Below are 24,462 nucleotides of genomic sequence, written 5' to 3'. Positions count from 1 at the left end.
GAGTCATTTTTTAAGTGAAGCTTGACTAACTTAGAGAGGTAATTATTTTATACAGTTGTCGGCAACAGCCATAGAGCTCAACTAAGAAATGCAAGACCTCTTCCTGTGATTCTAAGGAATGTGCTCACAGACAACACTGTAAGATTCCTGACTCGAAAACCTATCTAGACAGATAAATAAGGCAGATCAAATCCTCATTTACATGCAGAATGTGTCATATAGTAAACTGGTGCTCCAGGGCTAGACTATGATTTTGAACCTACACCTGCTCGAGATGCATTAAAGCATCCCCTACATTCCTCCTCAGGCTATGCAGAACCATGGTCATGCTCTGTTGTCACCTGAGCAGGTGGTTGGATTATGCATTCATAACTTCAGCTGCCCTTACCCACACACCACAACTGAACGATGTGGCAATACAATTTGCCTCTAGTGTTGACGTGAGGAGAGGAGCGAGCTTGTGGTGCATGAGGACTATATCTGAATGTTGTGCTTAACACACCCCCACCAGCTCAGGACTGTGCCGAAAGGCAGCGTAGGTGTATCAAACTGTAGCTGTACACGTTTCCCCAAGTTATATTACGCTGCTCTCAGCACCTTGGAAGTGTAATCTACTTCTGTGTTTGTAAAGTGCCAGGATAATCAAGATCTGCTTCGTGACTAGCTTTCCTGGAGATAGCACAATACAGAGGATAAATGAATAAATTGTTATTCATCCAATGATGAATTCATTTCTATATAGCTGACTAGATTTCGCAGAACTACTGGTGATTGTAGTTTTGCAGTGTTTCACTATCATTTCACTAATGTTTCTTAAGTTGGAAAAGATATGACAGCTCTATTCTAACTAGTTTTCTCCCTGGCATGCAGGTACTAGATCTGGGCTTTTCAGTTAATGCTATTTTTCTAAATAATTATTAATGGACTTGAGATAACTTCAGTTATTCCTGAACTATATTTATCAAATAATGAAAACAAATGTCCCTTGACAAGTATAGAGCAGAAGATCATCAAAAGCATATACTGCTTCATTCAAATGCTTTCACTGGATGAACAGAAATGTGATTTATTTTTCCTCCTACTTTTAATTTCTGTAATTTTAGCTACATTCAGAGAATCCACTTACTTTCTCTCTAGTCCTCACCTGGAATGAGTGCAAGGGATCGAATCCATCTTTGCCATTGATCATTCTTCTCTCCTGAAAAGGAAAATAGGAAACTAATGGTTTGAATTATGCTTCTGCAACTAGGTATTATTTATTTTTGAGGCATATTTCACACCTCTCACTGTGTATTCTGTGACAGTGATTTGTCCTTGACCTGGCTTATTTTTGCCAGAGATGTTTTTATCCCATTGCTGTTTTATTTCTTGTCTATAAGTGCAAAACAATTTTTTTCTTCCATGAATTGCCTCAGTCATCATCACTATCTCCAATGTTAAAAATAATGGAATCTTCTGTGTGCCCAGAATTTTATTAAAGTTGGTAGAAACACACCAAATTTCAGTGGTACTAAGTTCCCCTTAGTTCTCACTCTCTTTGGTTAATTTAAAAACTCTACTTCATGTGAGTAGAATTTAATTCAATTTATCATTCACTGCTTAGTACATTAATGGACATTTTTTGGGTTTTTTCACTTTTGTTTTTTTCCTAATTCCAAGCAGACAAGCAGACATGTCAGAAATCAGATATTGCAAAATGTCAAATTGGGAGCTCCCTATCTTGAAGAGACTGTTGCAGCACTGTTAACAATATGAAGTTATGCAGTTTTAGCACACAGCTCAGTGCAGCAAGAGACTGTGGGGCTACAGAAGTGCCGGAGCCCAGAGTGCTCACTGTGCAGCAGGCAAGGCTGGAAGAGATAGTGGGGAGGACAGTGAGAAGAGTTAAAGCTCACCTCTGCTGATTTATGGAGGGTGAATATTTCATTCTGGCAGTTTTCATATTTTATAGTTGAGGAGAAGACTGTTGTGATGAAATTTCCTGAAAGTTGATGTTAAGTATGAATGAGTTGATTATCTTGGAAATTACTGATAGCTCTTTTCACCACTTATACAAAAACAGGGTTGCATCATTGTACTCTTCCAGCTTCGTGTTTGGCATCACTTGCTCAGTAGCACATCCCACTGGTTCTGTGTATTCATCTGTTTGTTTTTACTATCAGTGTTCTATACATCTTCTTACACTTATATTGTAAACTTGTTTGGGATCTGTGTTTGCACAGCACATAACAGAAAAAAATTACATTCAAAGTGCAGTACACATGAAACTTCCCTAGTGTTTATAGTTGTACCCCAGCTCCATAATCCTTTCTCTTTCCTTCCCCAGATGGCTTTTCCATCTAGTAATCTCACAAAATAAAGGAAAGCAGGACAGTGGAAACAACCTGAAATTAGACAATAAGGGTTAAGGACCCTGTGCTTTTTCATGCTTAGGGGGCAGTTTGAGCATAGGATTGTAGAATCATAGAATGATTTGGGTTGAAAGGGACCTTAAAGATCTTCTAGTTCCAATCTCCCTGCCATGGGCAGGGACACCTTCCACTGGACGACGTTGCTCAGAGTCCCATCCAAGCTAGCATTGAACACATCCAGAGATAGTGTATCCACAACTTCTCTGGGCGCAATTTCTCCGATGCCTTACCATCCTCATGGTAAAGAATTTCTTCCTAATACCTAATCTAAACCTGTACTCTTTCAGTTCAAAGCCATTACCCCTTGTCCCATCACTACATGCCCTTGTCAGAAGTCCCTTCCCAGCCTTCTTGGAGGCCCCTTTTAGGTACTGGAAGGTGCTGTAATGTCTCTCCCCAGAGCCTTCTATTCTCCAGATGAACATCCCCAATTCTCAGACGATGTCCATAGGGAAGGTGCTCAGGCGCTCTGATCATCTTTGTGGCCCTCCTCTGTGCTCATTGCAGCAGGTCTGTGTCTTTCCTGGGCTGCAACACTCCAGTAGGATCTCATGGGAATGGAGTAGAGGGAAGAATCACCTCCCTCAACCTGCTGGTCACGCTGCTTTTCGTGCAGCCCAGAACACAGTTGGCTTTCTGGGCTGCAAGTGCACATTGCTGGGTCATGTTGAGCTTCTCATCCACCAAGGCCTCAAGTCCTTCTACCCAGAACTGCTCTCAATCCATTCTCCTCCCAGCCTGTATTTTAGCTTTGGATTGCCCTGACCCAGGTGCAGGACCTTGCACTTTACCTTGTTGAACTTCAAGAAGTTCACAGAGGCCCACCTCTCAAACCCATCCAGGTGCCTCCGGATGCATCCTGAGTGCATCCTTTCCCTCCAGCTAGGTGTGGTTGGCAAGCTTTCTGAAGGGGAATGGATCCCACTGTCCATGTCACCAACAATGTGAGCATCACCGGTCCCATTACTGACCCCTGAGCATATCCATATTGTTCATGGCTCTTAGTACTTTTACTGTATGTTAAAAACTGTAGTTAAAACAGTGAGCAATGTATGTGCAGCAACAAAATTTGGACCACTGAAACAGAAAAGACAATAACAAAATTCCCCCTACAGAACGGTTTTACTGGAAGGCTGTGGCACTGTTCATGGGGGTACAATGCTAAGCTCTCCTTTAATTAGAACAAGTTCAGGAGAAGAATGTAGTCAATAAGTAATGAAAGGAAAACCTTTCAGTTGCCAATTAGCAACTTCAGATCATGCATATTTTATGAAATTCTGAAAACCTGTGTAAACATGCAGCAGCAAGTGTATTAAATTATATTAAATTAATGATGGCTTCAGGGGTAGACGAGTTTGGCTGGCATTTAATCATGTGTTTATTTTGTTATATAAATATATTGCAAGTCATTTTTACACAGACAAGCTTTTATAGGTTTGATTGTGTGCATTCTTTCATTTGCCAACTGTGTTCCTATGTTTCACCACTTTCTGTTGAGTAATGGTTCAAATGAAAAGGAGTTCCTGATGTGACAAGTTGAGAAAGACAGGACTATATTTTCCTGTACACTTATGTGAGAGATCTCTGAAGTGCTTTTGCAAAAAAGAGTTTTCCAAGGGGAATTTTTTCATAAAATTTTTTCTATGATACCTCCTATGAAATATTTTACATTAATTGTATTTGCCATTTTGTTTGATCAGAAACATTTTTTCTGATTATTTGACCTGAAAGCAACTTGCTTAGATAGTAGCATTTCTCCTTGACCAAAACTTTTAAATTTTATCAATTCTAATTTTTGCTAAATCTTATCAGGAGGTTTTCCCAATACTGACTGTAGCCTAATGCCATCCTAGTAAATAAAAAAAAAAAATATTATTTATATTAATCTCTGCTTATTTTCTCATTATCATCACCTCTTCTGTGTGCATCATAGCTCAAAATATGTTTTTGAATTCAACCAGCAGTAAGAATACCATGCAATTTTTTCTTCATATTTCAACTGCTTCCTGAGAATTGCTGAACTCTGTAGACAGATTTTTTCTTTCTCTTCCCATCTCATACCTAAGTATCAAACAGAAAGTAATTACTGCTTTTTCTCTCTCTCTCCCTTACACCATCCTTCTCTTCCCAATTTTTTTTATTTCCCGTGATTTAAATGCTGATGTCAAGTTCCTCCTTTGGTGAAAGACGTGGAAGTAAAGGCGATATCAGGAGAGGTTTTCAGGATTGGTTCAGTTTTTCTCTGGCAATATGCCCCTGTTGTTTTAAGGATCAGCTTGGATAAGCAAAAGTAGTGTGGTTTCCAGAAGAGGATATTTCTTGGCTTGTCTCTTGTTACACCAAGTTGCCACTTGTTAATGACTATCATGTTATAAATGTTAACACTAATAGCATCATTCAGAAGCCTCAAATGGAAGTGGTTAATCTGAGGCTTGCTTATTTCTCCAAAGAAAAAAACACTAAAAACCCTTCTAGCACTGAGAATTACATTCTTCAATCCTTTTCTCTCAGCTTCCTGACGTCTCATAAGTGACACAACGCTCCTCCCTACCTTCTGTCCACTCTCATCTTCTTACTTGCTTTATTCAGCTTCCCAAAGACTTCCTCAGGCTTCTTATGAGTTCACTTCCCCTCTCATCTGCCTGTGTGTTCATAAATATCCTCTTTGTCCCTCTTTACCTCATCTAATCAGTTCAGCCTTGTGCAGCATCTGATATCCAGCATGTAACCTATTTTGGGGAAAAAATTCCCTTTGCAGGAAAGAATAACAATTCTTTCTTGGGGAATTTTATGGATATGGCTTTAAGTGTATGTTTGTATAAGACAGTCTAACCAGAAAATGTCCAAAGCAAAAAGACTTACAGATATTTTCATTGATTATTTATTAAACCTAAGACTCTAAAATTTAAATTTTTTTCTTAGATTCTAGTTTACTTAGCAACATTTCAAGAGCTGATTGATCTGACCTGATGTTAAGTTCCTTTAGATTTCTGTTAGATTTAATTATACAGAGAATGCAGTTTCTTACGTTATTTTGACACCACAAGAAAGCATGAATATATTAAAGTCAGTGTCAGATAAAATAAGAAATGCAAAATAGAGTAATTGCAAGACTTAGTAGAGAGCTGAGAAATAGAAATATGGTAATGAAATGCTGAAAAAGGTTCAAGAAAGCAGAAATAGGTTTGTTTTGTTTTTTAAAGGAAATATGAAAAAAAGAAAGAATCATGGGGTTATTGAATTGAAATAGCGATACTACAGAGGGTAAGCAAAGAGCAAGACTAAACAGAGAGTCGAGAAGTGCTGCAAGGAGATAAGGAACAAATTAATTTACTTTTCAGAAATGGTTAATACCTAGGTTTACTTTAGCAATGGGCAGTAGGACTGGGATTAGGATGGGATTGCATTAGAACTGAGTGGCTGCACTGCCACTGGTGATACACCAGTGGGATATGAACGAGAGATGGACCTTTATAGGAGCTATTAATCATTCTGTTTTCAGTTTAGTACTATGACATGCACCTGGAGCATTGTTCCCCCACCAGTGTCCTTTTTGTCGAGGCAGTGCAGTACCTCAGGTACCTCCTACTATTCCTCACTTCTGCTTCAACACTCCTGTTAACTTCTCCATCCTCTGCTGGAAAAACTCATAAAAAATAGGAGTTGATCTCACAACCTGCTTTTGAGCTGTGAAAGCAGAATGTGACCCAGTATTTTGGGTAAGATAAACTTATTATAGGAGAACTAGAAGTCCTGGGAGAAGAGAGACAGAGAATGTGGTGATATACCCTATTTCATCAGCTGTCCTCCACCAGGGAGAGTCCACTGCCATGCCTCTAAAAGCTTCTCTCTCTTCTGTTGAAGAGAAGCTGAGCAAAGGAGAAAGTTTTCTGAAAGGTAAGCTCACACTGAACAGTTGTAGGTGCATTCTTGTGTCAGTTGTACCATCTGGAAGAAAGACTTTTTTATAGTCACTATGAGTTTTCTAAACCTTAAGAGGAAAATCATCATTTTGATTTCTTGCATTATTTGGTCAGAAGAGTGATTTGTTCTTCCGCAAGAGGAGGTGTTTTAACTGTAGGGTAACTGCACAAATGCTAATGGAAACAGAACCCCATGGAAACAGCACATAGTAGTAGGATTAACTTAGAAGACAAAGTATAAAACTAAAATCTGAAGGGCTAAATTAGTTATACAAGTTGTCAGATAAGATTTCTATATGACCTCAGATAGTGAAAAAGAGCTGAAGAAGGAATTCAAAGCAAAGTAGAATTCTAACTTCTAAATAAAATGAAAGAAGGAATCCTCTAAAAGACAGAAAAAAAAAAAGAAAAAAAAGACTAGAAAATAACCCGTGAAAGTATTCTGAGAATAGGTGTAATGAACCAATGATGAACCAATCTTCTGATTTTTGGTGTTAGAACTACTATGCAGGAGTTGATTGTTTGCTATAAAGGAAAAGTGAAAATAGTTGCAGGCATGATGAAGAAGAATGGACTGATTAAGTCAACACAATTGTCTTTTTAATCACTGGGGAGAGTGTAAAAATTTTGTGAAGCCTTATCAGGGAAAGGTAAACAGAGCTGCAGGCTAACTGTACACTACTGATCAATACTAACTAATCTTGAATTTGTCCTGCTGAGAGAGTAGGTAGGATGCTGTGTATTTGAAAGATGATATTCATTGTAGGAGCCTGATCCAGAATCTTTTTACCTGTGGAAAATCAATACAATTACTCTCGACAGAAATAGTACGTGTGGAGTAAATAAATACAGGATTCAGTCCCAAAGATGGAATACCTTTAAGCAGTTTCAGTGAACATTCAACCACCTTCAGTGGAAGGTACTCTATCTCTGAAAATACTAGTCTGCTGCATTTTGCAATACAGTATTCCCTGGCTACATTTCCACTAGGAAACATGGTCTGTCATTGATTTACATATTCTCATGAGCTTATAAATTTCAGACTGGCTCCATTGAAAAGCTGGCTTACTGTATCCTTGTTGGGTGGGCAAGGGAAAGGCTTTCTGAAAGTATAATATTAATGTGGAACCAGGATAACTCATAGTTTAAATTAATTTCTTGATTTTTTCTCTATTTTGTGACCACTTTAAATAGAACTGAATTTAATTTTTTATACTGGGCAAAGCTGAGAAAGAGGGCTATTCTTTTCATCTGTTTGGAGTGACTGAATTTGATATGAAACCTGGAGGAAATCTTTTATGTTCACTGTGGTGTCGTTCTTTGAGATAATTAGGGATTTAGTCATGTTTCCATGTGCTCATATTCTTCCCTTCCAATTTCATTCACCCCCCAAAAAAATCCCCCTTTCCATTCAGTGCCCTTTTTGGAGAAGTTTACAGTGAAATTAAATGAAAATGAGTGAGCCCTTTTATATTATTTCTTAAGTTAATGAAGTAAATTTAAATTTGAAAAGTTTTATGAAATATAATTATGGGAGTCTTGAACAACAGATGGTAGATAAGCACTCTACACTTTGAAATTTGGTATTCATAGCACTTGTTCTCTTTGAGCTGTGGGTTCACTCTCTGTGGATGACTCACACACAAATATGCATTCACAGATAAGGCAGAACAAACTTAAGTTCAGATCTGAATTTTTCTTGCTTTTCTGACTGTGTTGTCTAAATGTTTCTAATGAAGCAGTCTGACTTGCTGCTCTGTGTATGCTGTGCTACTTCATTGAAAGGAAGATGTTTTTGTTAACTGTCATAATGATTTTCATTTTCATACTGGCATTTTAAAAAAAATCCTAATAATAAAGAATCATTATGTGAAGCCAGGGTGACAGTGAGAAAAGATTAATTGGTTCTTGCAAGTCAGTAAGTTTTAAAAAACCATTTCTTTGTGAAGTGAGTTAGTTACATATGTTTGCTTAGTTTCACCAAAGTGCTCTTTATTAATTATTGTTAAATTTGACTGGGAAATAGTATTTTAAAAAATAATTTAAATATTGGTTGCAGAAAGATTTGAATCTAAATGAAACAAAGTTCTGTAAGCATCTTGTCTAAAAATGAGTACTGAGCACTTTGGGAGAACAGAAGGTGGATGGTGATACCGAACATGTAACGTTTCAGTTTTTCTTTGATGTTGGCACATGTGATGGTGGTGTAGGCTCAAAGTTAAGGCATTTGTAAAATTAGGCTTCTTAGAAAGGATCAAGTCAAATACTTTACCTAAGTGCTCAGGCATTCAGTTTTGCTAGTGTAATATTAATTTGCATGTAAAATTATAACTCTAAAATCTCAGTATCATGTTGCAGCTTTTGGCACAAATATAACAGTTGCTTGAGGCAAAAGCTGAAACCTCATGTAGTAGAGTCACTTCTAAAACTTTTAATTCACTTTCAAAAAAACTTTAATTCATTTTCAAGAGCTTCAACAATTTATCTTCTATTATTCCAAATTCTCATATCGTTTTTACATTTGTTGTTTTTATAGGAGATCTTGAATTCTACAAATAATTTCTTTGTAGCCACTTGTTACATTAATTGTAATGCACGTTGTGGCATATTAATATTTTCGTAAACTACTTCAATATTGAGTAACTACAATGTGTCTGTGACATTGAAGTCTAAATCATAATTAAAATTTACTCTCTGTATAACTACATCATTATTAAATTTTTTTTTCTAATTTTATATTTCAGTGGCTTAAAAGTTAAATCATTAAATGCATTGACATCTAGTATCCCCTTTGTACTGATGCATATAATTGTAATAATTCAGAATAGGCAAAGCCCACGATGTGTTTCTGAATCTTGAACAGGTGAAAGGGACAGGCTAATACTTGCCCATCAATTTGTGCCGTTGTCCTCTTGTACTAACTCCATGTTGTAGGAAAGAAAGGTTTTAAATCTTGTAAATCTTCATGGAAGTGAATACAGGAGGAAATATCTGAAGGAGAATCATATGGATCAGGATTCTCTAAGTCGTTACAGTTGTATTGGCAAATGTCTCACCTAAATTTTAAAGGAATCAAGAAAAAAGGGTCAGAATATGTTTTACTTACATACACACAGCCACAGCCACACATGCCCACACCCCATATTTTCAAATTTGTCATCATAGGAAAAAAAATCTTTGACATTAATGAGGAATTTTATTTTCTTTCATGGAAATCTTGAGTACACTCAATGTGCACCAAAGCTATGGATCATTTCAGACATTCTTAAAGCAGTGACGTTGCTTCATAGAGAAAGCTGAGGCAGCAATTGAAACGAATTGCTACATGTAGAACAGCCATCCCCTTTCCTGTTCATTCATCCCACTACATCTGACTACTGAGAAAACAAATATATTTTAGGTTTTTCCTCTTAAGACTAGCCTTTAATAGGCATTTCATCTGTCTGCTGAAAAGCTGGTTGTTAACTCGCTGATTGTTACTTTTATTCAGAATCTAAATGCTTCTAAGAGTGTGAGTTTTGGCATAAAACAAGCATGTGCACACCCCAGATATTTAGGCCATGTCTTATATTACCACTATGACTGTGCATTCCACATGCTTCCTGTGTCAAAAGTACTGTTCAATGGAGGGATTCTTTTGATTATGGTTGTATGTATCAAACAATTTTCTCAATAACAAAAGTCTGTCTTTAACTGTCACATGGATCTTGTTATTTGTTGGATACCTTTGGAGACAATGATGGACCTTAATAGATGCTAAAAAATCGACGTGATGCTTACAATTTTTCTTTGATGGTATTCTACCTTTCACATGTATTTGTTAAAAAGTAGGTTACAATGCAGTGACAATGTGTAATTTATTTTCTAGCTATAGAGTTTTAATGACAAATCTTATTTCAGCTGGAAAATACAGTCGCCTCGTTGGTTTTTTAAGGAGATTGCCATTACTAGCAGTAGATTTATACAAGTATACTTAGGCATGCAAAATAAAATTCTGATGCTGAACAGATTTTGTGAATTTTAGAAAGTGTAAGGGCAATTTACTGTAGAGGAGGTATATACATGTTTGACTTTAAGTTGATTCATATCAGCGAAATGGGGAGATATTTAATGCTTAGAATGACCATGCTTGTGCTTTGAATAGAATTTTAAAGAAACCTAAAAAAGAGAAAATAAATATTTAATATATATTAATGAAATTACACAGATTCCTTATGTTAAATATTTTGGGGCAATACCTACAATCTCTGTAGTGAATTTTCAGAAGGAGTTTTGAGAAAAACCAGCCAAAGTACCAGCAGTGGTTTCTCCTAATTGTTTCTGCCCTTGGCTCTGTGTCACTGATGGCAGCGTGAGAGTTGGACGTGAAATGTTGTGTCACCAATTTTTTGGAAGTATCTTTTTTTTTTTTCTACCTCCGCTTTACACTGGCAGAAATTTTCTCTTTCATAAGTTTTCTTGGGGGAAATACATAAAGTGAAAGGGAAAGGAAAAGGATTCACAATCATAATAAGAATGCTTATCCAGGGTGTGGGAAAATGGGATTGACATGCCTCCTCTGCCTGAAATGTAGTAGAGATTTGTCGGTGATGAATGCCTAGCTTTCCTCAGGTGTGTCTTTCTCCTGTTGGACCTGTTCCGCTTTGAATATACAATTATATATTCACTAGATCAGAGATAGTGTGCCTAGTGATTAGGGCACTCCTTTGAAATGTAAACCCCAGTGGTGCCTGTTCAGAACAGTAGTTTGGTTCAGGTTTTGCAGCACAGATGAGTTCCTCATCACTGGCCTGCTGGTTATTCTGATCTCATTCTCTCTCTTTCTTGCTTTTTCAAACCCTTTCTTACCTCAATTTTCTCTCTCATTTTAGAGCACAAATTGCATGCCAGGACTAAGAAACTATTAAGTAAAGGTTGATTGCAACTGATAAATGTATGTGAAACATTTTGACTTGCGCCAATTTGCATGTTGATGAATTGCAATGCAGAAGTGTCTCTTTCTATACAGCATAGAGAAAGGGTATATGGTGTGCTTACCCTAATTGAAAATGTTCTACTGAACATGTTTTAAAAGCCTGGTAAAATGGATGCCACCTATTTAGTGCAAAAAACCCACAATCATCCAAAAAAAAGATATGATATTTCCTCATTCTTTCAGCTCCATGTGTTCTGCTGATATTACAAATCAGGATTTTAGAGGTGTTATTCCTGACTATTTTAGTATGTTGGTAATACTCAGTGCCTCTCTTCAAAACCCACTGCAGTTCCTTAGCTCTGAAGGGGATGTGGGAATTCTCTCTCCTTTAGGAGGAGGATATGGGAATTAACAAATCTTGAAGTAGAAATAGTTAATCTGCATGTTCATGAGTAAAACAGAAACTGAAATCTTCACTGCTAGGGGTACTTATAAATCTGAGTTAGTTATTATTTCCTTTTCAACTGGAATTGCTTCCTTCTCTGAATTTTTCTAAAATTGTCGAAAAGTAAAGTTAGCTTAGGAGGGCTATAGTAACAGAAGCATCCTGCTTGTTTTCTGTGAGTATTTTACAAGTAAAATTTCAAATACACTTGCATTGCTCAAATATAGTCCCAGTGTCACATACATCTTTTCACTTTCTGAAGGGTTATTTTTTCCAGGTCTCATTTTGCATTGTTACTGTCTGGATGATATGTGGAATACATTCCAGAAACACAGCAGAAGACAACCTAATGTTTTTCATGCTGCGAATAACAGGAATTTCTGCTTTATTTCTGAGAGTGGCTACTCGTAAAGTGAACCAACAAAATAGGTCTTTAGTGACAGAAGAATACTGCTAATACTAAGAGTACTAGATCTGAAATGTTAGGAATTAAAATAAAAGGTTGAATTTACAAAAAGTTCTTACTTGTATACTGACTGTTTCTTTTGAAATAGGTGGCAATTCTGTCAGATATCAGAAGGAATAAGCTGGTTATTTTGAAAATTCTGCTCATCAAACTTATTACTATACTTAAATGGACTTATCTGTGTGTGAGCTGCGTCTGTGTTTGACCCAGTGGCATTTTGGACTGTGTCTTTCCGTAGAGAGGCTGAGATGAAGTGAAAATGTCTTTGACTTATGCATTTCTTCTTAAAAAGTGTACACTGGTCACTTCTAGTCTAATTTCCCTTCTTCTGGTAGGAAATTTGGCTTAACCTTTGCCTCCTCCCCAGCCTGCCTTCCTACCACCTCCAAAAAAAGCAAAACTGGCATCTGTACAGCTGGGGAGGAGTCACAACACCAGAATTCTCTGTCAGTGAATCACTGACAAACGCCTTTAAAAAAAAGTAATGAAACTTGAAAATTGCTATTAACTTATCCTTGGTATTTTTAATATGATTCAGTATAATTCCTTATCATTACATCAGAAGTAGGACATAGGAACTTTAGAATTCCTTTGAATTTCCAACAAAAAATAATACCTGATATTATGTGTTATTAGATGTATACTGTTGGGGATGGTAGTCTAGTTCTGTTTCAGAGTGTTCTGTGTATTTATTTATATATGTGCATAGTGTATTCAGAACACTACCAAACATTTTACAAGTGTTGATGTAACTAAAGGAACAGTGAGTCTTACCTCACCTGATTTCTAGAAGGGCGGGAAAATATTGCCTAGGGAAAGGCAATATTTTGGTTAAAGATTCCCCTTCACTTCTTCCTACCAGAAGGACAACTGTAAGATTGATTTTTCTAATGTAAAGAACTGAGTATTTCTAATTTGACAAAATTAATTTGTTTAGTTAATAAAACTATATAGACTTATATAGTTTATTATATAAGTCTTATATAATATATAACTTATATAGAGACTTATAAAAGTCTCTATAAAAGTTATAGACTTTTATAGAGACCATGTTAAGCAAGTCTCTGCACTTAAGAATGTACAGATCTAAATCTTGGAAAAGGAATTTTTGTGATGATATATATATACAAAACATTTCAACATCACGTAATTGTTAAGATAAAATTCAGAAGGGAAGTGTTTAGTGACTGAACTATTCATGAGATGGCAGCAGATTTTGAAACATTTTCTATTTGTGACTCTTGTGTTTCATAGAAGTAAAGAACAATTCATTTGGGAAGGAATTTGTGGAGGTCATCTAATCCAAGCTCTCGCTCAGAGACAGACAGCTTTAAAGCTGTGTCAGATTGCTCAAGGTCCTAGAAAGTCAGGTTTGCTAAGAATAAGAAACAAAATGGACACTGCAATGAAATGTTACAATAAAATAGGGTTAGCACAAAGTTGGGAAAATTATGAAATTTAGATGTGTGTCTGTGAAAAACAAAGAAGAATGAATTGCATTTCATGTTATTAATCCTTCTTTGTATTTCTTCTAAGTAAAATCTATAATTGAGCATCATGGGGCCTGAAAGAAAAGTCTTAAGTGTTATTCAACGCATGGCTGTGTTTCAAAAGTTTGCTTTAATTTATAACAAAAGAGTAGGTAATACTCAGCTCTGCATGCTTAACCACTGGAGTAATGCAGTGATGGTAAGGTAAGTGATGCAACAGCAAGAATACTCAGTCATTTGCCTCTGGGATTTGTGCTTGAATTTGTAAGCCCTAAGGGCTTTTTGGTTCATTAATAATTTAATTTTTATTCTAGATTCTATGCCCTGAAGATCATGATTTTGAATAAGGTGGCAAATTAAGAGTTTTATTCATGCATTTCCTTTCATGTGAAATTGAATTGAAAAGAATTGAATTGTGAGAGTTGGAAAGAAAATACCAAAATCTTATAATGGATGTAAATATTTCAGAATTTTAACCTTAATGATTAAGCATATATATATTTCAGTAAAGAAATATAACCCAAGAAATTGCTGGACTAAAATATGTTAAGAATATGCTAAAAAACCCACCAAATTGCAAGATGAGAACCACTAAATATGTGAATATGACAGTCAAATGGAAAAGAACAATAGCTTAGAGAGTAGCTTAGAACTTGGGTTTAGTCCAGCACTTGTGATACCTCAGGAGTCTCAAATTCCCCTAAGTGCTTTCCACAGCGATGCTATAGTGATCATACAATCTGTGCAAATAAACCCATTTAGCCATGCAGCAATTTTCAACACAAAGGCTTAGAGCTACAAACTGGTTTAACCAAGGAGTTTCCACATAGTCTCAAGACATCCATCAGGGTTTTCATAGCACTGAATTATCAGCAGAAAGAGATGAGAGGTGTCATCATTAGAGAGGAACTAAAGTCAGCACTAGGAGTTTTCTTCTATTCTTTTAATTGCTATCACTATGTGCTGAAACCTTGTTGGTTTCTGCAGCTTCAGTAAAATTGAGTTTCTGTTCCCTAAGTCCTTGTACAGAACGTGACTGTCTACTCCTGTCATAGAGTTACATTTAAACATATCTTAATTTCCCCAGTTTTTGCAGATAATTGCATTGTGAAATTTTCAGTGGTGATCATGTCAAAGTTTTATAAGTAGCTTGTCTCTTGAATAAGCTCTGCTGTTCCTTCAATTCCTTTTAGTGTTTTACTCTGACTCTTGTTCTTCCCTACCCCCCTTATGTCAAATTACTATTATCACTTAGTGGGTGCTTTCGTTTCCTTGATCTGACTTTTTCACTTTTGATTGTGTAGCCCTGGAAGCCAGGAAGCTGGTTGATGAGAAGTCTAGAGCTAGCCTGGAGTGACACAACATGACAAAGAAAGATTTTTTTCAAGTGATGCGAAACTTTTCACTCCCCGGAAGAACATTTCTCTGCTCCAAAGAGCATGCATCTGTGTTTTGATGAAAGATTTTGGATATTTAGTTTTCTCCCATACTACTTCTCAGCTACTCATCAGACTACTTTTTGTGACATTTGTTTGCTATCACTGTATGTAGCCAACTAAAGGACATATGTTGCCTCACTTCTCTCTCTGAGGCAGAACAGGCAAGGTCATCTGCTCCCATGCTGCTGGGAAAGACAATTCCTACAGATAACACCGAAGTAGGACAAGAAATACTTTGAAGAAAAAAACTAGGCATACACGTCTGTCATAGCTCAGAGACTGTTAATGAGAGCTTAACAGAGGTATAATAGTGAAAACCTGAGGAGAGTTCATATCTGGTTTTTGCATCGATCTGTGTAGAGATAGAGGACACGCTAGCACTTTTTAAAGAGTTGCTTCGATTTGGAAGTGGTTTCATTCCGTGTCTAGATTTTCTGTTTTACAATGTCGTAGATTTCACATGTATTATGAAAACTCAAATCCCATGGATCTTTTTCAAACTTCGTCTTGAATGCTGTACTTCATCTTTGCAGAGCTGAGAGAACAATATCACTCTACAGCTAACAAGTGAGAGTAAGCACACAAAGCGGTTGTAGTCAAAGCAGGTGTAGTCGTATATTGTGGTTTTGTAATGAATGTGCTGAACCTGACAAGAGGCTTGAAAACAACAAATGGTGCCATGAGAGATCTGAAATCTGTACCATATGGAGCATAATATAACTATGGAATCTCAAAACTCTGAGGAGTGTGCTAGTGTCTGTGGGAGAAGTGAGAATTTCATGAATTATGTTACTCTTGAGTAGATTTGAAAGTACAAAAGAGTTCAACAGCACTCTGATAAATATGCAAATGTTCTCTGAATGAAACAGAAATGTGGCTTTGATGTTTGGGCTTTTGAAACTGGAGCTTTGGACAAAACACTGGAGAGGAAAAGCATAGTACAGGATAGCATGAGGAAATAACTGAAAACATTGCTGGAATGATTGAAGTCTAAAGACAGGATTAGATGTGGCAGGATTAGAAAGTTTTATTGTTAGAGTGGGAGATGGCAAAAGAACCACACACTATGGCAGGAAATGGTTCGGTTATTTAGCATGTATCACTCTTTCTCCAGAACAATGCTAGTATAAATGCCACATTGTGAAAGAATTGTAAGGCAGAATCCTGTCTTAAAAATCTTCGTGTCTTGAGCAAGTGTGTTTAACAAACATTTCTATCAAAATCCTGAATTAGATGGAAGTGTTTTGCATATTATAAAATCACCTGTTTGCTTCAGTGGGATGATACATTAACTTGTTAAGATGTTTGCGATATGGCTGTGTGCTGTTGAACCGGACACTTGGCTGACGGGTAATACCCCAGTATATATCTGATGTTAAACTAAGGGTGGCTTAATGAAAGGTAGAAAAAAATCCTGTATAGATAGCTTTGCTGTTAAGTGAATAAAGGAGAGTTGGGTTTTTTTTTACTTAATGCTAGAGATCTTTAAAGTCATGTCATTTCAGAAGATTATGAGAAGTTATTTTAGGAGCACTGAAGTAATTAGCTCATTCAAAAAGCATCTATGTGAGTTCTGCTGTCACCATATTGATTAGAATTAAAAAGAAAGTAAAACGGAGAACAACTTTCATGTGACTGTGGTAAGCCTATTTAATATGGTAAAATGCAAATCACTTGGCCCTTATGCAGGGAAGTATTTAGTCTGCTTCTGATGTGCATTTGTGATCTCATTTCTGCTTCTTGGACTTACATTCTTCTATGATTTTATTAAAGACTGAATGACTTTGTGTCATGCGTAATCAAACTATGTTCTAAGCCAAATGCAGCCTTAAAAAAAAAAAGACAAATGAGATGCAATAAGGAGGAAATAATTTGTGGAAGTGTACAGGAGGCTACCATCCACGGAAAGCTGCAATGTCATGAGAAAATAACTTCAGAAGCTCTTGCTGTATACTCTGTTTCCACAGAAGTCAGTGTGGAGCACTTCTGAGCATTACTCTCTGACAAAATAAAAATTCTTCAGCCTTATGAAGTTGCAGCCTGATATATGGCTGCACCTAAAAGTGTGTAAATGAAAAAAAAATAGCCTGAGCAAGAAGAAGATGAGTCTCATGGCCTTCTGGCTACCCAAAACTAGTACCTGCTGGGAATTCTTACTTTATTTGGTGATCCTTGTTTGGAAGCATAACAGTGTTGAGGGAAGAGATTCAAACTGGCCACAACTTTCAAATTTTATTTTCTTTTCCTAGTTGTGAGTCATCCATTATTCTGACCCAAAGTGTTGTGTTTCAGTTTTGGGAGAAGGTATAACACCAGTTATCTGCTGTCATGCCATGTCTCTGCCTGAGGTTGTCTGACCCCCCAGGCCAGAAGAATTACAGCCAGGTCTCTTCCCTGCTCAGGCTGAGCTATAAAGAACTCAGCTGGTCCTTGTGTAGGTGTAAAGCCCCATTTAGGAAGTCATAAAGGAGGCAGGCTGATGTAGTAAACCTTAAGAAGAAATGCTGACCTTCCCTTCAGAGGAGAGTAGAAAGGCGGCCTCAGGTGTTGGGCTGGGAGAAATTGTTTTGTTGTGGTAGTTGACCTAATTTTCTATGTTTGAAAAGTAAAGCTGAGCCAAGAGAGAAATTTGAGCTTGGTGGTAAATCTCTGAGAAGCATGAGGTATCCAACCTGAATAGGAGGAAACTGAGGCAGTGGGTTTTTTTCAGTCAAACTGGGCATGTTGTGCTATGCAAAGCCTTTTGTCAGTCTGTGTGCACGACTGGAGCCTTGCAACAAAAGGCGGGGAAGCTAGTGAGAAACTAAACTAACAATTAAAAAGCACACTCATCCATCTATTGCTGTGCAATTTTATGCAAATCTTCCTTATATCGTCAGTAACTAATTATATGAGGTTTTTTTAGTAGTAGAAATTGACAGCTTGGACAAAGACATGGAAAGATTTAGGTCAAGACATAATTTAGCTAATAAGAATTGAACACAAAATTATTTGGATATGAACCCTCCATAGAATCATAGAATTATATATATTATATATTTGACATGTGAATAACATTTGAGCAATACCATTTAAGTTTGTACGTCTGAGACTTCTTCAGGTTTTTTGTCCCATATACATGTGTTTGGGGATTTTTGCACAGACGATTCTACTGAAAAATCCTGAAACAAAACAGGCAAGCATATTTAGGCCTAAATATGAATCTCAATTAAAAAGGATCAATTGAGTATTCTAAAGGAGGAAGAATTCTGTTGCTTGGCATCTCTTCTCCTCTGTATCAGCTGCTATTATTTCTTACTGAGCATTTATCTGCATTGTCAACACCCTCTGAGCTCATTGTTAACTTGCTTTGTAAGCATCCAAGAGATGTAAGGCTTGGAATAGAAAGAGGGCAGTGAATTAACTTGACAGATATTTATAGGGAGCCACTCCCAAACATGAATCAGCGTGAGGGAAAGCATGAATGTTCCACCTTGGAAAATGCCATGGCTAAGTGATGGTTCAGTCATTGTTTTGGGCTGAGGGGCAGCATTTTCATTGGATAACATGAAATGGGAGGCAGACAGATATGCCAAGAAAAGTTGTGAAGATAATTACCGCACTCTTTTTTTTCTGGGACGGGGACAAAGGAGGTGCAAAAAGTAAAGGGTGGGGAGCCAACCCTTGCAGAAATATTCAGGAAGCATTGCAGTAGTAGGAAGTATTTATTTGGAATTTAATATTACATCTTGGCAACTGCAAACTAAGTTTTTAATATAACAACTATATGCTAGTGAACCTGCACACTAGATGCAGAGCATGGAGGGAAGCATGAGGGAAGAAGAGAGATCCACACATCAGTATTGGTGCTCAGAACTGAAATACAGTAGCTTTTAACCAGAGTATTCCTATTGCATTATTTTTCAACCCAAGGTTCTTAAAAGGCCAATTTACCCATCAGTGATTGTAGATATGCTTTTAGCCTTGTTGGCCTTGATCTGAGGTACAAAGACAGAAGATTTTTCCGTGTAGGCAATGCAGACCCTTCAAGAACAACAGTGGAAAAAAGTGTAATTGCTCTTAGCTTTTGCAACACGGTTTCTGGTGCGGGAAAGCCTTGAAGGGATATACCTAGCTGCCGAGGCAGCTAGTGCCTGACAGCCTGTAGATCCTGTTGATCAAGTCAAGGGCTGCAGCCAGAATAATTGCTTGAAATTTTCTGGATGCAGAAGTGCCAGTGAGGAGTACTGCCCTATTCTTTTTAAAGGTTACTCCTAAGGGGCAGAATTGGAATAGTCTTGCAGTGTAACAGATGCACATTTATGGATAAATATCAAGGCTAGCACTGATTCTCCTGAGAAGTCTGTAGCAGTTTTATCACATCTTTGCTTACAGTCAGCATTGCTATATTTTTTAGCTCTAAAATGTTAATGGAAAAAGATATGGTAGGAGGAAAACTGCAGGGAAAGTGTGAAACCTTTTCAGAAATTATTTCCTGCTGAAAAATCTAATGAATTTTATGTGATGAACTGTAACAGCTAAGCATGCCGCACATAACAGACAGGATTTGATAGTTTTTAAAGCTCTTCAGATACCCTTTTTTTATTTGTGTTTTGTTTTGTGCTTTGTTTGTGTTTTGTGCTAATCATTACAACCAGATTTCTCTTTACTACCCTGCTCTTTCTCCTTTCCTATCAAAAGTAGGTTTTGGGGATTTGGAAATCTACCTCTCTTCAGAAACACAGATTTCTGCATATTTTTTAAATCTCTTTGAAGTTAAGAAGAAACACAACAATTTTATTTTATTTTTAGAGGTTTGTTGTTTTTTCTTCTTGGAAATCAAATAATACTCAGAATTTCTAGAGATTTGCCTTTGGTTTTACCAGTGTTTTAAAACTTTTATTCCAGGCTTCCTGAAATGTGTACAAGTAGTCTTTTTTTCCTTCCTATGTGTTGGACAATTAGCTTAATTAATAATATGATATATAGAAAAGTTTTCAGGAAAGTATTTTTATTTATAGAGTGTATGTCACTGTAGGGTGTACTATATAATTAGGCATGTGCTAAAATATTGGGAGAATCTGAGATGATTCTAATGATGAAAGGGAGATTAAATCAAAGATTTATAATGCTGGCCTGGAGGTGTTTACTAACTGTACAGAAAATATATACAGTGTTTCAGTACTATAATGTTTTTCATATTATAGCTAAATGAGAAATATTAAGATATGTGTAGTCCTAAATCGATTTCCTTGGATTACAGATTAGTTCACAATTATATGCTGATAGCATATAATCTGCAGCTGAAGATTGCATGTGTATCTCTTGAGTAATGAGAACTGCATCTTTTGTAAACCTAGAATACTGATAACAGAACCGAGAATTTGACATGCTGCAGGCAGGCAACATAAAGTTTTTCACACAAAATGCATGTCTGATGTACTAATTGAAGTACAGTTAAAAAATGCAGATATGAGATTTGATTTAAATTATTCAGAAAAAAAGTATGGAAGTACCATTTTTATTAATAACTTTTCTCACTAGAACAGAACTAGATACCTGACCACAAGCAGCAGTTGAAGAAACAAACTCCTAATAATCTGAGAAGCTGGTGAAATAGAAGTATTTTAATGGCCTGAATATATTTAATTTGCAATAGTGTACATATTCTGTAATATATATATATATAGTTACATCACTGTGATAAGCCTAAAAATAATAAGCTTATAAAAATACTTTTGACTGAGATTTAAAGAATCGAATATTGCATAGAATTTTATGACATTCGCTATGCATAGAGGGTTCATAAACCTGCATTTGTCTTTTAATAAATAAGGGAGAAAAAGAAAAATAAGTTATTTCTTCTTGGAAATTAAGTTAATTTATGCAGAAAACAATTAATAAATAATATATACATAATGTTGACTCATACAGAAAAGTGTAATAACTGATATATATATCCAAAAAAGAATTAGAATTGTTGGTTTGAATTCTATGTGAAAAACGGTGACTTAATTTTTAAGCATGTGTGTATACATGCTCATTTATCTTTCATGATATTTCCAGAAATAGTAGAAGCAATAAGGAAGAGCATTGAGAAGGCTTTCATAATCTCTTTCAAACATTTCATTCTAGCAGATCACTAAGATGAAAGAAACAGTCCTGTTTTGTGGATTTGTGGGGAGCTTTTTTTGTTTTTAAAGCATGTGAATCTGAGCAATGATCACTTTTCAACAGAAACTAGTATAGTAAAATACGTCAGAGTTAAATGGTTTTCGCTGTTTCTGTTTATGCTATGGTGGTTTGAAAAGTGTTTTTTCAAAGCTCTGAAGTGTTTTTAGCCTCTAGCTTTCATTGACTTGGGTGAATTAATATTTGAGTTCAGATGCTAATTTATGTGACTGCTTTTGAAAACAAATTTAGGTCAAATCCTGTTTCTGTAGGGGTATCCATTAACTCTGTCATTAACTCTGGGAAATCTTTGTGTTCACAGCCTCTGTTCTTTAACTGACAATTAATTTTTCTGACTGAGTCACCTGCCTTCAAGTATGGAGTTGGCAAATAAAGTGCTTTCTTTAAGAAGCAAGGATACTTTGCTTGTGCACTGCAAATGAATTCTGTAGAAATCTAGCATCTGGGTGGTGGATTTACTTTTTATTATTTTTCCAGGGGAATTCCGGCCTGGGGTTCAGTATTGCTGGAGGAACAGATAACCCACACATTGGGGATGATCCCGGGATATTCATTACTAAGATTATACCAGGAGGAGCTGCAGCAGAGGATGGAAGACTCAGGTAAAAACAAACTTATTATTTATGTTTGGAAATGAAATGCATAATTATTATAATTATTCTCTAGGAGTCAAATGCCAACTGGATCTTTCATGGGGTCAGGGGAAGTAAATGACATGAGTCGAGTCTCCTTTCTGCTAAGAGAGCTGACTTAAGTAGCTTAAAGCAACTGAATAAGTTTAGTTAAGTTCTGTATAAAGGGGCTTTTGATGGTGTTGCCTCTGTCTTTGTACCAGTTATTTCCTTTAGTACAAAAGGCAAGATGGGGACAGGAGGAGGAAATCAGCATATCAGCATGCATCCATCTCTTCTGCTTGGTCTTTGTATGTTCCTGGCTGAAGAACTACACATTGGTGTTATACATTAAAGCTATCAAGACTTCCTAAACTACAAAGCTATTACTAAATGACCATAGCTATTTGTAGACATTTCCTGTTATTTGACTGCAGTAATGAGGTGTGCTTACCGCTGTTTCCAAGCGATTTTTTTGCTCCATGAAGATGTGGTGGCTAATCTCTATCTTTTAAGTCATCTCCTGAGTAGTTTATTGCTGTAGCTTCTGAAATGGATACAGAGGTCACTTGGTGTGGTTCTCAAATACATCGTAGTATATCTCTTAAACAAGAGAAACTTTTTGTTTAGAAGTAAATGCTTAGATTTTATTCTTCATTTAGAAGAAATGCTTGTGCTTGTCTTTCCTTATGGACTGAATGCAGAAAGGCTTCCGGCTATCACAGAGGCTGCCACCTACCTATTGGTCATGAAGCCTGCTGATGCTCCAAAAAGGCAATTTAACTGGAAAGACTTGGGATAAAATTCTGATGCTTTCATGATCTCAGCACTGGAATCAACTCTGGGAGCCTTTGCCAAAAACAGATGGTCGAAAATTCATGAAATGTAACCAGATGGTAGCAACAACAATTTTTCCCAAAGCCTTTTCCTTTAATTCAAAGTTAAAAATTGTCCAGTTTTTAGGGGAAGTTTTGGATATTTCTTATGCTATGTATGCTTAGCAATTTGATTTTGGAAATGATTCTTTTTTTTTTTACTACAATAGTGATGAGGAGTCATCAGGTTGGCAGTGCTTAAAGAATTTGCATTTTAAATAAGATTGCAGACAAAAGGAGTAGGACCAATCTCATGTAACTTTATGACTAAAGTGCATCTATCCACCCTTAAGCTTAGAATCTCCTAATAGTCAGTGAAGAAAAACCTAAGCATTTCTAGGTTGTGATTAATCTCATCCTGAAGTCAATGTCTAAAACATAACAGAAGAGTAAAAAAGCCTATATTTTCATTGGTGAGTCAACTGAAAAGGAGTTTCTTTAACTAGTCCAGCTGTAGTGATCTGTACTGTAAATGTCTGCATTAATCCAGATGAGCTTCATGGAAAAGAGAGCATGAAGAAATAGCAGTATCTGGAAATCATGCTGTTAAATTTGATAGGATGAACAACTTAGGGGGGGGTCTTAAACATCCAACTATTTTTCTGAAAAAAGGAAAATATTCCTTGCAAAAAACCAATAGTATCTTTATAGTAGAGTTTTTTATTAAATTTGAAGGCTTTTTTAGTTTAAGCCATTAAGAAGACAGAAGCCATTGCAGTATTTTGTCTTGCTATCTTTGTATGATGTCAAATATTTCATAACTCAATGTTGTATTAACCGCTGTAAATTGAACTCATGATTATTTCTGTTTCATAAATGTCTTAGAAAGACCTTCTAAACCCACAAAAAACAGCATACTAATACAATTACATTATTAAAATTATTAAAATATTAAAATTAGACCTAGCAAACTTTGTGTTTTGTAATAAAAGGGTAGTAGTACAAATATACTTATCTTATAACTAAGACTTAGGTTAATATTCTAATCATATATTTGATGTCGTCATTTTTCCAATTCTCATAGATTTCAGAAAGTTTTCTCCTTTCTTTGTTTTATCTGGTAAGTAGGTTTCACTTTGCTATAAAGACCTGCATCTCCTATCACATTTTATGAACACCTGAAAATTTAGTTATCAGTGATGATTACTGATATGCCACTGAAGGGGCATATCCTGGGACCGTCTCTACTGACTTACATGATAATTAATTTTTCATAATAGAGAGAGTTTATCAGCTAAGGCCACTCTATAGGAACAAAAGCTCAACAACATTTATAAATGTTTGCCAAGAATAGTGATAACCTAGGTTCCTAGCAAAAGAACAACTTTTAATTACTTAAGAATCAGAGATTGGTGTTTATGGACTGAAAAGTATATACTTTTTTGTGTCCATTTTTGCTTCAGCCTCTGCCTGCAGACAGTCTACATTTTATAGCAGTGTTGACTGTCTGAACTGGCTTCTATAACCACTTCTGGTTTTAAATCATAAAAGCCTGTAAAATCACTTCTACTGCATTTTACATGATGTCCCTTTGATCTAACATAGCTAAGTGAAGTTCTTCAAACAGCAAGACTATGAAAGTGACCTGCAAGAAATTGACTTAATGCTTCAGACCCTTGCAAATCTTTTACATGTATATATGGGTTGGCAAGGGAGGAGTAGGTCAGCCGAAGTTTCACGTAAATCCAACAGAAGCAAATGCAACCTCCCGTACGT

The 24,462-nt window shown here is 36.3% G+C and overlaps 1 protein-coding gene across 19 annotated transcripts in view; it reads left to right on the top strand.

The window, feature by feature from the left end:
• Positions 1 to 24,462, top strand: part of DLG2 (discs large MAGUK scaffold protein 2) — a 997,608-nt gene that overhangs the window by 642,518 nt on the left and 330,628 nt on the right. For all 19 annotated transcript variants that reach the window (XM_017819622.1, XM_017819624.1, XM_017819626.1 and 16 more), the window contains one exon: positions 21,738 to 21,862. In XM_017819622.1, coding sequence (XP_017675111.1) covers positions 21,738 to 21,862 — 125 coding nt within the window. The remainder of the gene's footprint in view (positions 1 to 21,737; positions 21,863 to 24,462) is intronic.

Source organism: Lepidothrix coronata, unplaced genomic scaffold (assembly GCF_001604755.1).
Source record: "Lepidothrix coronata isolate B3197 unplaced genomic scaffold, Lepidothrix_coronata-1.0 Scaffold76, whole genome shotgun sequence".
Taxonomy (NCBI): domain Eukaryota; kingdom Metazoa; phylum Chordata; class Aves; order Passeriformes; family Pipridae; genus Lepidothrix; species Lepidothrix coronata.
This window is presented reverse-complemented; position numbering and strand designations above follow the sequence as displayed.